Below are 15,932 nucleotides of genomic sequence, written 5' to 3'. Positions count from 1 at the left end.
AGTACAGTTTAGCGAGAGCGCGTGTGCGTGTTTGCCTGTGTTTGCGTGTGTGGTTAAGTATATGAACGTACACAAAAGTCCGCACTGGAAGCATGTCCCAAAGGCGGCAAAGTGTTCACGTGAACAGCCTGTGGCCCAAACCATCAGTCCTTCGCAACAAAAGTTGTTGGAAGTTTTCGTTGTGTAAGCGAGATGGAGGAGCCAGGGCCATCGCGTAAAAAACTTTGTGTCAGTGAGGAGAAAAGGAAGTTCCAGGAGAAATGGAGCAACGCTTACTTAGTTTTACCTCAGGGGCCGGATAAAGTGATATGCCTCATCTGCAAGCAGGTGAATGTAATGCTCAAGGAGTATAACATCAAACGCCATTATGATACCAATCACATTAGACAGGAAATCCACAGCATATCACTCACTCCAGCACAATACTCTCTCTCTCTCTCTGTGTGTGTGTGTGTGTGTGTGTGTGTGTGTGTGTGTGTGTGTGTGTGTGTGTGTGTGTGTGTGTGTGTGTGTGTGTGTGTGTGTGTGTGTGTGTGTGTGTGTGTGTGTGTGTGTGTGTGTGTGTGTGTGTGTGTGTGTGTGTGTGTGTGTGTGTGTGTGTGTGTGTGTGTGTGTGTGTGTGTGTGTGTGTGTGTGTGTGTGTGTGTGTGTGTGTGTGTGTGTGTGTGTGTGTGTGTGTGTGTGTGTTTGCAAGGCACTCTTGAGACAAATTAATGTTTGATTAATCTTAATGTATATGTATAATTGGTTAGTACAATAAAGAAAGGATTTGTTTTGGAATTATTTTGTGTTCCGTTTTTTCTTGGGCGGCCCTCAATCCAATATTGGGTACCTAAATTGGCCCTCACTCATCAAAACTTTGAGAACCCCTGGTCTAGTGGTTTCGGCCAGTTGAGGGGGAAAAAAATTCAATTAGGTATAGTTTTTTAACATTTTATTTTTACATGTTCATATAGATACTATTGCAACACAACAATAAACTCTATATTAAGTACAAAGAGTTACAAACATTAAGTCAGATGCACAGTCATCTAATTTCAAACTACATATTCCTTGAATACGATTATCTGTCTCAATTAAATTGAATTATTATACACCTTAAAACGATGTGATAAGGATCTCAGTGTGTCTTATACACAGTAAAAACCTATATATACAGTCTATGGTAAAAAACCTGTGGTTCTGTGCAGATGTTATTATGACCGACTATATTTCCTGTATGGAAGGCCATGACATCCTCAGAGTGTTCACATTTTAATAATATAGAATAAAAAACAACCTTTACATTGCTTTGGTTTTATAAAAATAACAGTTCGTTATGAGCCCCAGTTATTGACTTAACTTAACATTAAATAACATACGCTATACCTTATTTATATTGAATTATTTTAGTAATGTCATGATTTGATCAAATGAAAGAAGTATTTCAAAAACGTTAGAAAACCAAATAATGTAGAATAAGCCAATAGAAAATTATATTTTCCTTATTGTTCACAAATCTTAATCATAAAATTGATTCTTACTTCTCGCAGTTGAAAAACACTTTCTCTTTTATTGTCTGATATTCCTTATTAAACCATTTTATACTAAATTAATAACATACATTTTAAATAGTTTTTCCAGCATGTGTTTGGTCCTTGTGCCATGCCTAATGTACTTCTTTGCATTATATACACATAGTCACAAATATATATTTAAAATCTCAAAGCCGGGTGTTTTTCAGAATGTTTAGCTCTAAATTGAACTCATTTTCCACCTCCTTCTCTGCACTCATTGCAGGATTATCATACACTGCTATGTGTGATTTGTTGTTATTTTCCACACACTCTTTCTCTTTGTGTTCTTCCCCTTCAACAGCAAGCTGGCAGCATTTGCAGCAGCAACAGCATTTTGCGGTACAAGCACCAACCAATTTGTCCCAGGGTTCCAGGGAGTGGGCCCATAGAGGGAGGAAGTCCCAGGATCGCAGTGCTGCAGGCAGGCACCGGGGTTTCCTTTTCTGCAGCGCGTTAATCACTACGATGAGGATCAGCATGGCGACCAGAGGAACACCCACACCCACCATCACCTTCCAGCCGGCCAGAGACAGGCTGAAGATGAAGAGCGGTAAAATGAAGAAGAAGCTGATGATGTAGACGGCAGCAAACCAGCGGTAGGTGGCGGTGATGTTTCCCAGGCTTTTTGCCAGCCGGATAGGGATTCGGGTGAAGGGGATTGGATACCACAGAAGGATGCCAGAGATGTTGAACAGGAAGTGTACGAGGGCAATCTGGAAATAACCAACTAATAATCAACTCTGTGAAAACAGGCTCCCTCTACCTAATAGTTCTTGTATCTCCCAAAATGCAAAATAAATTCAACACATATGTAAATGTACTTGTGGTGTATGTGTGCATGTTTTCTTGTGCAAGTGACTGACCTGTAGAGAATTTGCCAGTGTCTCTCCAGGACTAGCCATAGCTGCCAGGATGGCTGTGGTGGTTGTACCAATATTTGAACCCAGAGACAATGGGTATGCTCTCTCTATGCTGATGACACCAATACCTATTCAAATAAACAGGAATTAAAACACACTACCATCATCCCTGCATAACCAGGAAAGCAGTTAGTCAAGGTAGATTGTTTTACTAAGAAGAAAAGATTGACAGGAATTTTAAGTAAAAACAGCATTTAAAAAAAATGAAAAACACAAATAGAGATGAATGAAATGGATGAATGACCTCACCGACAAGTGGAGTGATAGCAGAAGTGAAAACAGAGCTGCTCTGCACAATGAATGTCATTCCAGCTCCGACAACAATGGCAATGTAACCTGTGACCCAGCCGAATGGAAATGGGAAATCTGCACACACAAACAGACACACAACATGCATGTGTTACTAACCAACACATTCCCATTCATTTCTCTGCACTTGAGTGTGCGGTGCTGCCACTCACCGGTGTTGAGGATCTTCTTGATGACTGAGGCCACCTGTCCCTTCAGCATGGAGTTGAGCAGCTTGACGATGAGTAACAGGCAGGAGCAGAGCACCAGCAGAGAGAGAGCGAGCAGGATCAGACCCACCGCCACGTCCGGCAGATTCACATTCACAAAGATATGCTTACCTGAGGACAAACAAAAACACATGCATCAGCGATGGCTGGTATCCTTCATGTTTTAAAGCTGCATGTATGTCTTTTGTATGGCCTACTGCAACAACAAGAAAACATTCACGACGATTATGTGTTCTAAGGATATGCCTTATCTGTTTCTGCTGGTGGAAATGGGGTCAATACAATTGTAAGTACATTTTAAAAGTTTCACTAAAAGATGTATGATCTTACAGTAACAGTAGTGTCTGTGCTTTGTTTAAACATGTTTGCAACGTCATGTAGAATTAAGCCAATTTTTCACAGTGAGAATAATATACATTAATTTAATCGAGAGATTACAGAAAATAGAGTGTATACTGTCAAAACTGCTCTTACATTTCTGGAGATTGCGCGTTTCAGAAACGTTCTTCAGTGTGATGGTGTAGTTGCCATCGACCCAGCACAGGGACGGAGACGTGCAGTTATCTGGACCAGGAACCGTGACGTTCATTAAGGACTGAAACAAATTGGCAGTTTGACAATAAAGATTTTGATCTTCTAAATATTTTTGAATATTTGATATGGAGCTGAAATGTTTTGGTCTTACTGTATTGGTGAAGGTATGGCACCATTTCTTGATGAGACTCTTATTCCTGGCTGCTGGGTCTCCGGTGGCAATCCCATTGATGACGGACTGGTCCAACTAGGTTGAAGGGAAAAATAAAGAAGTAGATCAAAACCATGACAAATAAGAAATGTAAGGAACTGTTTAGTCTTTGTTAACCAAACTTGTTTTCTCCCTATGGCGTAGTTACATCCCTAAAGTGTTAAGTAGTTGCCTCCCCAACACTGACATAATGTGATTGGTTTATGAGAGGTTCAGTGGACCACGTACAGTAGATAACTTCTGTATCTGCCCAACTATGATACTGTTACAGATTGTCCACAAAGCTTTTTTTATAATTGATAAATTGTTGGTAAAAATTGCTGTTTTCAGCCTCTCCAATATGGAAATGATCTTCTTTTCTTTATTTTATACCATAACAAAGTAGATATATTTCAGTCTTGGACTTGAAAAAACACATTAACAGACATTAACTTGGACTTTGAGAAATTAGAAGGAGAGAGTTTCACTACTTTCTGCAAATGTATACATTATGAAAATGATTGTAAGATATTTCCAGACACTTCCAACAGCTCATAACAAAAGCATTACTGCATAGGGAAGATAGCATTTAGATGCGCAGCTCCTCTGTCTTGGAACAGTCTGCAAATTAAATGGAAACTGAGCAATCTGGTGCCACTAAATGTTTTTAAAGCTCGGTTGGATGCTACACAATCGGATGCTGTTGGTACCTGTTCGTGTGGATAAATTGTAATCCCTGTAATGATGCTGTATGATGTCCTTTTTGTTGTTCTGTTGTTTTATGTTTTTATGTTTCATGTGGAACCTACTTGAGCAGGTCTCCCTTGAAAAAGAGATCAATGATCTCAAGGGACTCACCTGGATAAATAAAGGTTTGAAATTAAATGAAAACGGCTGCTTATTCAAATTCAAACTGGATATCAATTTCAAAATGATAATGGAGTTAATATACAATTATTATATTAAAATATGTATTGTTTCTTTAATCCCACAGGATAGCTTAAATGACCTAATAACATTTTGTCCAGAATGTCAATAATCAGAAATTATGCGAAACATTTTACCTGTATAATTGACTCAGTGAGGATATCAGTGATCACATTTAACAGCTCCGGGGCCTCTCCACTCTCAATTTGGAAGGATTCGATGATGAGCTTCGTGACCTCGTACAAATATCCGCTGGCGATCTCAAGAGGCAGGAGCACCAGCACGGAGAGCCAGTTGAAGAAGTCGTGAACTGTGGCCCCTGCAAAGGCCCTGGGTACATTGTGAAAGGAGGTAGATAAATGCAAAGTGAGATGACCTTTGATCTTTCTAATGGGATTACATATTATTGCTGTACAGGAATAAGTCATCTAGTAAGAAAGCATGAAAGTAAAACTATTTATAATAGAAATCTCCACATTTTGTGACTTTTCAGATACATTTGATGATCATAAATTATAGGCTAAATACAGGATATTAGATAAAGAACACAATGTTCTTGAATATGTTGAGGGCTTTTTGACTGCAGAGAAAGGCAGTAAAAGGAACCAATCCATCAAATACAAAACAATTACCTGCGAAAGGTGCTGCGGTCACCAGCCTGCGTCATGGCGACGAGTGTGTTGGTGACAGAAGTGCCGATGTTGGTGCCCATGATGATAGGAACGGCCAGCCGGACGGATAACACTGCCGAAGCAACAAAGGTAATCTTAAGAGTGTGTGTGTGTGTGTGTGTGTGTGTGTGTGTGTGTGTGTGTGTGTGTGTGTGTGTGTGTGTGTGTGTGTGTGTGTGTGTGTGTGTGTGTGTGTGTGTGTGTGTGTGTGTGTGTGTGTGTGTGTGTGTGTGTGTGTGTGTGTGTGTGTGTGTGTGTGTGTGTGTGTGTGTGTGTGTGTGTGTGTGTGTGTGTGTGTGTGTGTGTGTGTGTGTGTGTGTGTGTGTGTGTGTGTGTGTGTGTGTGTGTGTGTGTGTGTGTGTGTGTGTGTGTGTGTGTGTGTGTGTGTGTGTGTGTGTGTGTGTGTGTGTGTGTGTGTGTGTGTGTGTGTGTGTGTGTGTGTGTGTGTGTGTGTGTGTGTGTGTGTCCGTACTCACGTCCAGAAGAGACCATGCTGACCACTATGGAGGAGGAAGTGGATGAGCTCTGGACCAGCAGGGTGACCAGGACACCGATGACCAGACCAGCCAGAGGATTGGACAGCACCGAGTTGTCCTGAAAGATGTCCCCCGCTGCTTTACCTGGGCAAGGAGAACATAGGAGTATGTGTATATTACCTCTTTCAAACAGTAATAGTATCATTGACTTCTTTCTGGACAAGTTTACAATACATAGGAATAAAAAGGTAAGTAACCTTGCAAAATACATCAATACAACAATGATAAAACAATGATATGGAATATAATGAAAATGCATTATAAGTGTTTGATGTTACTCAAATCTATGTGCTTTTGAGTAAGTCGTTACAACTTTGTGTTGAAGTTGCTGCTGTTCTAAGCTCTCCATTGTAACAAGAGATCTTGAATCTCAATAGGACAAACCTGGTTAAATTAAGTTAAACTAAATATAAAAGTGGCTTAAGATAGGTGTGTTTACCTCCAACAAGCTGGAAAGCTGAGCTGAGGACGTCAAGAGAGCAGATGAAGATGTAGAGGAAACCCAGCAGCAGAATGAACTTCCCCACCGACACCAACACTCTCCACACCTTCCCTTTGGTATCCAAAGCTAGAGTGAGAGCAGAGACATGACAAATATTAAATAAATAATAAACATGGGAACAGGTTGCATCAAACTTTCTTTGGGGTCTTTTCGAAGGCAAACATTTTGATTTGTCTGCACATGGAAACCAGGAGTGATTCTTAACATAATCAATGGCTCTGTTACAAAGTAGTAGGGCCATAAAGGTGGTAAAGATAAACAAAGTGCAGCCGTCGTTAGTATTAGTGATAACAGCTGTGCTTTTTGTGCTAATACATGTTAAAATATCTGAAGTGATAAAAGTCCATTGCACAGCCCTCATGACTCATAGGTAACAGTACAGTTTGTTGGCACATGCTGAGCTGTCTGTCTCACTGGCTACTGTCGTCATCATATACATTATTATCTATGACTTCCATTTTATCTTTCTAAGTAGTCCGATAAATAACACTAATTTGATAAATTGTCGACTAATAGGGCAATTATGTCTTGGCAGTATCAGTTACTCCAGTTATACTGTTTATTTGAATGTATTTATATGATGTTCAGCTTTTATGTGCTTGTGTAACAATATTATGTGCGTTATGTTATGTACACTTTGTCACATGTACAGTAGGATATGTATACTTTATCGGGCATGTAAATGTATTACATGGTCATGTACATCTAATCAGGACACACGTTATCCTCCAAAAGTACAATGATAAGACCACTCTGTACCTTAGTAATAATTGTTCCATTACAAGTCTTTACCTGACCATGGGACCCCTGTGTCCTTCAGCTCCGGCAAGTCCCACGGGTCTATTTCCTCTGGCTCCTCCTCAACCAACGCCACAGTGGAGTGTGCAAGGCTCGCTTTGACCTCTAAGACAGACAAACCAATGCACATTTATGGAACTTTTATGGCACATTTATGGCACATTTATGGCACATTTATGGCACTTCTTTGTACAACTATATCAATTACATCATCAAAATTCATCAAAAGCCTTCTTAGCCTTCACACAAAAATAAATACCTTTGCACATGTTGTCATTGCTCTTATTGTCGCCTTCCTCACAATTATCTTGAGTAGCCATTGGCTAAAAAAGAGAAGGGAAAAATAAGATATTATACAAGGATTTCCTTCTGAATGATTGGGGGAAATGCTATTTTTCAAAATTAAAAACGTCATGTACTTTCTAGGAAATGTATTCAAGTTTAATTTGAGTTGTATGAACATATATTTTCTGAAAAAGACATTTCAGTCAAATCAAATCATTACATTTGACAAACATGTATGTGTGTTACATACTTAGAGTTGTTTAACAGCTAATTATGAACTGTTAGACAAAGTATGTAACACACACACACACACGCCAGGGTATTGATCTTTTTGGCACGTGGTCTAGCTGCAGTAAAATTCCATTATGATCAGTTAGCTATTTGAATTAATATGTTATCTATTAATACAAATCTTTATTAATGTACTTATATTATATGGTGTTAATGTACACAACACTCTGTGAATGTACATATGTCCATAAGATATCTCATTATGTTACTATGATAAAATATGTTACCATCATAATAGTAACAGCACACTTAAAGGCCTCGTACAAATCTTAAGCTAAGTTTAAAGAAAAAAGTATATCTGTAAGAGTATAATTCAGGTATATAATACACTGTATAAAGCAATAGCATAACTTTGTGATTTATTTATCCTTAATACATACAATGTATTGTATTGTATTCAATCTCAAATAGTAAATTAATATGAAACAGTTTATACATCATTCAGATCAATAGAAGCTATGCTTGTCCTCACCTGTGGCTGGCCGAGCGAGTCCATGCTCCCTGTGTGTGCTGAGCTCGCCTGGGCTTCAGGTTTAGACGTGCTACCTCCACGCAGATAGAGTTAAAGATTGGAGGTTGAGGTGCGTGGAGGGCAGAGGAGAGTGTGATGTGCACCGTTCACATCACAGAGGGAGTTCCCTCACATGGATAAGATGACCGCGCCTTTCAAACCTTGCTTAGTCTTACCTTCAACTGTTAACTGTAATCTCTCTGCAGGTTGTGTTGCAATCCCCCTCACATGGTCCCTGATAAGTCCTGAGTTGGTGGTGTCTACCTTCACCTGCACCTACACTTGCTGTTATACCAAACGCCTGGTTTTAGGCCTGAGATTTATATAAGGTTCTATTGTTTGTTGGTCCGTTTTGCAAATATGTCCATCCATTTAAAAAACGAATTCCTGTATGGCCTTAACAAAAGTACTCCACAGCCCTCAGTGATGCTCCAGCTGGTGGTCCAATGTGAGAGGAGTGTCATCGAGAATGACTCCCTGGCAAAGGTTTATCCTAACAGATAGACCGCATGGGGTAGTGAGGGGGTTGCCGGATGTGCACTATGTTCTATTTTGGGCACATGATGAGATTTTTTTGGAGCAATCTATTGATTCTCTTAATACAGCTACCCATTGTTCAATACTTCCAACACATCAACGACTTACTTTTAGCCCCATCAAACTGTTGATGATGGCACAAAGAACTGAGAGGGACAAAAGTCAGCCTCGGCCACATGGAAGCTGTGACTGGAAAATGTTTGGTGAGGAAATCTACAATTCAATATGCTTTATTTGCATGAATTTATAAAGGAACTATAAAGACTATAAAGAAATTAATAAATAAAAGAAAAAAGGAAATATCTTCTATCTTTCTGTCTCTGAGTGGTGTGCACACATACAGTCCCCATCACTGTACTTTAACATCTCAATGCACAATGGCGTTTTAAAGATGAATCCATTATTTGTTAACTATTAACGGAATGGTCAACTATTTTGATAATCCATTAATCATTTTGAGTGATCGTTTAGAAAAGCTCTTTGATTTCAGCCTTTTAAATGTAAATATATCTTGGTTTCTCCTTTATGACAGTAAACTTGAATGTCTTTGAGTTTTGGACAAAGAAAAACATTTGAGGATGTCATTGTTGGCATTGGGAAACACCGATCAATATATGCAGAGTCCTGGAGGGATGATGTTTTGTGATGTAGGCCAACCCAAAGGTTAGAACCACCCTGGTTCCCTGGGACAAAAAGCCAATGGGGTTTTTCCATTGAATCTTAGATATACTTTACATAATCTTCACTTATGAACACCTAATGTATAATTTCTGAAGTATAAACATGACTTTTAGAAGGTTAGAGCTACTGTATATTAAGCTCTAGGCTATAAAGGAACTATGCTTCACATGACTACAACTCTACCACTACAAAGCTGAATGCATACAAGTGTTTGATGGGTTTACATTTGAAACTTGCCTCTTTTAAGACTTGTTAAAAGATTTACATTTCTCATGTGAGGCATTTAAGACATAATTGACTCTTAGCTCAAGTGACCAATAATTAATCACAGGTCCCCCTCTACAGTGAAAATGCAGCCAATTTTACATTTGATCGGCCCCTAAACCGCTCTGGTGTGTGAACAAAAATTAATCTTAGCCCTCCTCTGTCACACACACAACCACAGATCAAACACAAATTAATTTTGTTCTAGCACTTCTTCTCATGTCATTTTGCCAGTAATATTGAATGGAGGATAACTGGGACAACAAAGGAAAATATACACCTCTATTTTTAGTTGTATCAATAAATGTAAGCCTATTGATTGTGTAGTCACTCATCATCACCCCTCTGTCTCTTCGTGCCTGCTTTGTCTAAACAGATACTTTTTTTTAGATACTATTTTTTTCAGCACTAGCATAAAATATTAGCTCTACTTTATGCAATCACATGTAAGAGGCAATCAAAGTCTTCCTTTTCAATCAGTATCAACAGCATCACCTAGACACCATACAATGCCATTACAACATTTCCTATTCCCTATTGGCAACGTATTGACATTGTTTAGATGTAAATAACTGGAATACTGTTGTTTTAATTTAAATTGTTGTCGTCATTTGTAGATGCAAAATGAATCAAACATGTTAATGCAGCACAGTGTAAGCAAAATAGTTATACAATTGATACTTAATGAAATGTTTTACTTATTTATGTAACTAAAGAAAGTGAATGTGCGAAATATAAAAATATAAATATAACAATGTAATAGAATAGTGTAAAGTAATGTATGTAATGTTATGTTATTCGTCCAGTTGTATAACTTGTGCAGCAATTAGCCGACAATGCAAAGGCTTAGTTGTTAACAATAAATACAATAGCCTATTCATAATCATATAACTTTTACTACGACTTACTATTACTATAACTATTACACTACTATTTTGTATTGCCATTATTATACCAAAAATATATTCCACTGTTATTTAGGCTACAATCACTAGATGGCCCAGGTCGAATACCTTTGCAATGAGACTATCATTTTCAAAATAAAATACCCATTTAAAAGCCCATTTGTCTAATTTATGCAATCGTTTAGGATTATGTGCATGTATAGTATGTATGATCATTTGTAAAAAATCATGAGCTCTGAATATTTTTATGACAACAACAATTGTGTCGCTTCACCTTCAAATTATACTTTTTAACTTCCGGGTTACAGTCAGTGCTGCTATCTGGAGCAATGACATTGTACCAAACAGAGAAGCCAGACCGCCAAGTGGCTTACAGTTTGTTATTTCACAAGCTTTGAAACATTAAATAGGCCCGGATATTGTCTTCAACATGTCGTCCACCACCGCACGTTATACACAGGAGGGTACGCATAAGGTAACACAGGTAAACACAACCATAAACACGCGTTGGGATGCTAACGTGTTAGCTGGCTAGCTTTAACTTTGGATGAACTGCGGATAGGATTGTCTGCTGTTGAAAGCTTATTAGTTTGTGAGGTTGGGCTGCCTATTTCGCTTGCCAATAAGCCTAGTGCGAATGAACTAACTAACAGAATTAAAGCTAACTCTCTGTGTGTGTTTATCTTCAGGATCCTATGGGCAGTTCGTACATCCCCACAACAGAGGAGAAGAGTGTGTTTAAAGAGTGCGCCCAGGAAAGCTTTTGGTACAGGTGTAAGTCTTTCTCTTTCACATACAAGACATATTAAATGTGTTATGTTGTGTAAAAAAACACAACTAAAAGGAAATCTGTCTTCTTAAGTCTGACTTCAACATGCTTCCTTTACAGCTGTGCCCTTCTCGGTGCTCAGCATGGGTTTCACTCAAGCCCTAGTTGTCAGAGGTAATGCTATGCACAATGGAGAGGAATCAGCCTGTAAAATTATTTTAAACATACTTTACATTTTCAATTGACCCTTTTCTGTTTATTTACAGGTGCTCTGACTCCGCATCCAAAGTTTGGAAGTATACCCAAAGTCGTCTGTAAGTTCATGGTTGTTAAAGCTGGGAGATTAAACATTTTGCATCATGTTAATGAGTGGACAAAATATTAAGAACACCTCTAACTGTAATAAATAAATAAAAGCATGAACCAACAACACAAACTACAGCCCCTAAAAAACTTGGTCTGGTGTTACTAATAAATCTATTATCAGAATAAATCCGATTATTATCCCGGTGGGACATTTGTTTTGTGAAAAATCTTAAATCTGGATCAACATCTCTCCAAAACAATTTTACTGAAAAACTGAACGTTGTAAAATCTTTAAGGTAGGAATTGACTGTTATTGGACTGCACTAGCATTGACCGTGTTCGCCAAATAAACCGGCAGTTGAGTTGTTATTATTAGTGTGATATGAAACCGGACATCCCCTCTGACTGAATTACGAAATGTTTTTAACTTGTTTTCCTAGTCAATATGTGAAGACTGTCAAATAATGTTACTAGCTACTGTACAAAACTCTTCTCAGTGATGATATCCCCTGCCCCTATGAAATGTGCCTGAATATTATATGAAAGAGCAAATAGTAATGGCCAAAATAATGTCTGATCAAGAGTGAGGTCTTAAAGAATAAAATATTTAATTAAAAAAACATTTGCCTATCCAGTCGCTGGTGTTTGTGCCTACTTTGCTGGGAAAATATCGTACATGAGAATATGCCAAGAGAAGTTCCAGAGCCTGGAGAACTCCCCTCTGGGAGAGGCCCTCAGAAAAGGACTGCTTCCACAAGTGTGAGTACCACACACACACACACACACACACACACACTTACTTGTTTGTGACTCTATATGCTTTCATCCTCCATCTACTACTTAAATATGTTTCTGTTCTCTTCCCCAGATCCAAAGGCCCTCAGTCAGAGATGAGTGACCCAGACACCCAGTCATTTGACACCATGTTCCAGGCTGCAGAAGCCCCCAGCCACGCGCCTGTCGCCCAAGGTTATGACTACAATTCAGAGTCACCTGTGCTAATGGACAAAGCAGATGACTTCAGCACTCCAGGGAGCTACAGTATGTTTTTCAGATACAGTGTAATAATTACTGTCTTTTGAAGAGAGTTGTTGAAATAATCAATATTAAAGAGCATCCTGATGAGGTTTCACATTTATAATTGATGCAAAGACAATATGAGCCGAGTGCTTTTTCACAGATTAAATAACTGAATAGTATTTCTTAAAGATACATTACTTAGGCTTATTGATGGCGCCAGACATTATTTTCCTCATTCTACTTAATAAATCCAACTATGAAATGTGTTTCCTACTTCTAAGTTTTACTATGTCCTAGATAACGCTTTTTGTCCCTGTCTACTGTCCCCACCACTTTCAGTTGAAGACGAAGAGCCCAGGAAGAAGGCCATCTCCTATGAGGTTCTGAGGTCCAAGAACAGAGAGAACTTCGAAGTCACGCTCAATCACAAGTCAGAGACTCTGCTTAAACCATCACCTGATAGGGAGCCAGGGAGACCCAGGAAAGACGGTAAGCTTCTACTGCAGAGATGTTTAAAAACACTTGCTGGGTTGGGAAAAGACTAGGAGTTGAAATGAGTGCAGCTGTTGTTTTTAAATGATTCAGTAAAACACTAAACCCCTTCTTCTTGTGTCTCTTATGTTACAGTGAAGAAGAACATCTATGGAGATTCTTGGGAGGAATGAGTCCTTATGTGAAATGTAAGATGTAATCTGTACACTGGCATCACATATACTGCAGTATAGATGGCAGCCCAGTGGTAATTTTGTTCCAGTCTGACATGTGTCCTGAAGTTGTAGAGTTTGATATATATCTTTGCAAAACAGTCAAATAAAACAAAATACAAGAAGAAAAAAACTGTCCTCTATTCTTAGACACAAAAAGATAATATTCAAGCTATTAGAGCACAGTTTGGATTGACAAAGACAGCGTTGGTTGGGTTATAACTGTTATTTTTGTAACCTATCTCAAGGGACGTATTGATTTAAAAAGTTTATAGCTTGACCACAACATCAGCAGATCATAATTAGTTTTGTCACACGATACAAGTATACCTTGTCCATAGTTTTGCCTGAAAAGAGAGGATGAAAACAGAAAACGGAAAACAAAAATCCTGCCCTCTTTAAATATACTGGATGTGTGATGTGTGTTACATATGTTTTTTTTTCTTCCAAGACGTTAAGTATTTGTACATAAATAGTACATTTATTTGTAGAAATAGTACAAAATGTTTATTTTTTTAAATGTATGTACAAAAGTTACACAAACTTCAAACATTTAAACAAATGTCATTAAAATACAAGCTTCAGACGGTCGACAACTACTGTAATACCCTACTGTAAAATCAAGCCAAAAACGAGAGACGCTGCAGGTGCCTGGCAACAAGGCTCCTCTATATGGTTGGAACACTGTAAAGCAATTAAATAAATCATCATGCTTATAAATGAGCATGACTATGACCTTGGCCGTCGCTATGGCTGTGGTTGCAGCTTTGACCAACACTCTGCTGTGAACCATGTCCATGATTTGGCCCAGAGCTATGTGCAGAGCCTTGGGGAATAACAGGTGGTGTGAGACCGGAAAGAGCGGCAGTCGAGTTGGACCAGCCTTCATAAATATTGGCTGTCATATTGGCTGGGTTCATGCTGGACAATGGAGCATAAGCCTGGACCGGGTAGGAACCAAGGGTTGGATTGATTTGTGGAAGGAGTGTTTTCCTCCTCTCCTCTGTGGAAGCAGGGACAAACTTGATACCCCTGATGCTCCTCAACAACCGGAAAGGCATCATCTTCTCCAGAGTGCCAGCCTTTTCTGCAGATATATTCAGAAGAGAGAACCATCCCTTCCCATACATCCAGCCAACTAGGATGGCAATAATGTTACAGGGGAGCACACTGTGAGGAACGACGGCAGTGGTGATTATGAGGAGCACCCAAGGCAGAGCCATGGTGGGGAAACTGACCCCACACAGGAATCCTTTAGTCATTTTTGTGTGCATGGTAGTGAGAGCCACACATGCCAGGGCCGCAGGAAGCAGCCCCTCTGCGTCACTCCGGCTGCTGTCTTCTTGCATTAGATCCAGGAAGCTGTAGAAAAAGCCTGTGGTGGTCGACAGCAGCAGGAACAAGAACAGGAAGCGAACAGTGCCAACACCTTTCTCGAGGCTGCCGCTGAGAAACACCAGAGCTGTGATGTTCACGAGGAGCTGAGCAGAGGTTTTGTGGTAAAAAGGGTACGCCAAGAGCCTTTGGAGGTGCCCATGTTGAAACACAGTAGCACCAACACTGAGCACTCCCTGAGTGAAGTTGAAATATGTTTGTATGCCGAACAAAGCACACGATAAAAGTACCACTATTACAATCCCGCTCGTGAGGTCAGGAACCAAACCTTTGAACACTTGAAAGATCCATTTAAAATGTTCATTTCGCATCATCTTGAAAAACCACTTCAGATATCCACGGCTGATGAGCGGAAGAAAAAGTTTACCTGTGATTCGTTTGTCTTCACACTTACTAAACAGGAAGTGGCGGTACCGGTATATCCAGATTGCATTAGGGCCGATGTTTATAACATATTTAAAATGTTCGGGCTGATATATGCCCTGATGGATAACTTAAATGTGCGAAAACTATTTTTTTAAATGGCAACACTTAAATTAAACAAACGCTGTTCGATGGCAAGCTGTTTCCAGAAGGAATTAGACTCGCGCTGCTTCAGTGCTATGCGTGAGTGTTAATGTAGACTTCTGGTCAAACGTTTCAAAATAAAATATGTATTGACAAAGACCGGCACATTTTGTGTGAAAATTGTATTTAACTGCGTATGAAATCAAGGCATTTAAGCTGGATCTGAGTCGTAATTTAAATCTATAGCCTGTTGGGTTCAGATTCAGGATAAATGTAATGTCACATCTCTCCAACGTTCATGCCGTATTTTTGAAGGATTGTTAGAACAACTTCCGGTAAGCTGTCATAAATATTATAATCATCATAATATTTACATATAAAACAAAATATTTTCAGCGTTAAAATTGCGACAAAAAAGTTTAGTTTAATTATCAATTAATAAATTATAGCAGCAGCTGTGAAAAATAACTAAACATAATTCTACGTAAGGTAGGCTACTGTATTTTACTTGATTAATTCCTATTGAGTAAATGTAACGCAAATACTTCAAAAAATGTACTTGATTTGTAAAAATGTTGAATGCAGAACACACGATATTCTTGACA

The 15,932-nt window shown here is 38.9% G+C and overlaps 3 protein-coding genes across 5 annotated transcripts; 1 reads left to right on the top strand and 2 right to left on the bottom strand.

Moving 5' to 3' along the window:
- Nucleotides 1–1,570: 1,570 nt before the first annotated feature.
- Nucleotides 1,571–8,265, bottom strand: LOC117445797 (sodium-dependent phosphate transport protein 2B-like). Its single transcript, XM_034081678.1, has 13 exons — nucleotides 8,201–8,265; nucleotides 7,412–7,475; nucleotides 7,147–7,257; nucleotides 6,292–6,420; nucleotides 5,793–5,936; nucleotides 5,278–5,389; nucleotides 4,783–4,975; nucleotides 3,680–3,775; nucleotides 3,469–3,589; nucleotides 2,938–3,105; nucleotides 2,726–2,842; nucleotides 2,420–2,544; nucleotides 1,571–2,269 (listed from the first exon to the last, which is right to left on the bottom strand). The coding sequence occupies exons 1-13, from the start codon at nucleotides 8,222–8,224 to the stop codon at nucleotides 1,703–1,705; spliced, it is 1,971 nt and encodes a 656-aa protein (XP_033937569.1). The 5' UTR covers nucleotides 8,225–8,265; the 3' UTR covers nucleotides 1,571–1,702.
- Nucleotides 8,266–10,929: 2,664 nt separating this feature from the next.
- Nucleotides 10,930–13,558, top strand: LOC117445816 (OCIA domain-containing protein 1-like). Of its 3 annotated transcripts, none has more exons than XM_034081711.1 (8): nucleotides 10,930–11,090; nucleotides 11,316–11,400; nucleotides 11,516–11,569; nucleotides 11,662–11,709; nucleotides 12,337–12,460; nucleotides 12,570–12,742; nucleotides 13,061–13,210; nucleotides 13,349–13,558. In XM_034081711.1, exons 2-8 carry the CDS (start codon nucleotides 11,322–11,324, stop codon nucleotides 13,384–13,386), a joined length of 666 nt encoding a protein of 221 aa, XP_033937602.1. In that variant the 5' UTR covers nucleotides 10,930–11,090; nucleotides 11,316–11,321; the 3' UTR covers nucleotides 13,387–13,558. The 3 variants fall into 3 exon arrangements, with proteins under 3 accessions (XP_033937602.1, XP_033937594.1, XP_033937585.1); XM_034081703.1 differs by having other exon boundaries at nucleotides 10,930–11,101; XM_034081694.1 differs by having other exon boundaries at nucleotides 10,930–11,110.
- Nucleotides 13,559–13,661: 103 nt separating this feature from the next.
- rhbdd2 (rhomboid domain containing 2) lies at nucleotides 13,662–15,421 on the bottom strand. The gene has a single exon (XM_034081687.2). The coding sequence runs from the start codon at nucleotides 15,132–15,134 to the stop codon at nucleotides 14,139–14,141; it is 996 nt and encodes a 331-aa protein (XP_033937578.1). The 5' UTR covers nucleotides 15,135–15,421; the 3' UTR covers nucleotides 13,662–14,138.
- Between the last annotated feature and the right edge of the window lie 511 nt (nucleotides 15,422–15,932).

The sequence above is a fragment of the Pseudochaenichthys georgianus genome, chromosome 1 (genome assembly GCF_902827115.2).
Source record: "Pseudochaenichthys georgianus chromosome 1, fPseGeo1.2, whole genome shotgun sequence".
Classification (NCBI taxonomy): domain Eukaryota; kingdom Metazoa; phylum Chordata; class Actinopteri; order Perciformes; family Channichthyidae; genus Pseudochaenichthys; species Pseudochaenichthys georgianus.
The sequence above is the reverse complement of the archived record's forward strand: the minus strand, read 5'-3'. Positions and strand labels throughout refer to the sequence as shown.

Bases quoted from the DNA above. Each gene is read 5' to 3' on its own strand.
- LOC117445797 (XM_034081678.1), bottom strand. From the start codon at position 8,224: ATGGACTCGCTCGGCCAGCCACAG. The intron at 2,843-2,937 runs GTGAGTGGCAGC...TTGTGTGTGCAG, and splicing joins CAAGAAGATCCTCAACACCG to ATTTCCCATTTCCATTCGGC. The intron at 2,270-2,419 runs GTCAGTCACTTG...GGTTATTTCCAG, and splicing joins CACTGGCAAATTCTCTACAG to ATTGCCCTCGTACACTTCCT.
- LOC117445816 (XM_034081694.1), top strand. From the start codon at position 11,057: ATGTCGTCCACCACCGCACGTTATACACAGGAGGGTACGCATAAGGTA. The intron at 11,570-11,661 runs GTAATGCTATGC...GTTTATTTACAG, and splicing joins TCAAGCCCTAGTTGTCAGAG to GTGCTCTGACTCCGCATCCA. The intron at 11,710-12,336 runs GTAAGTTCATGG...TTGCCTATCCAG, and splicing joins AAGTATACCCAAAGTCGTCT to TCGCTGGTGTTTGTGCCTAC.
- rhbdd2 (XM_034081687.2), bottom strand. From the start codon at position 15,134: ATGATGCGAAATGAACATTTTAAATGGATCTTTCAAGTGTTCAAAGGT.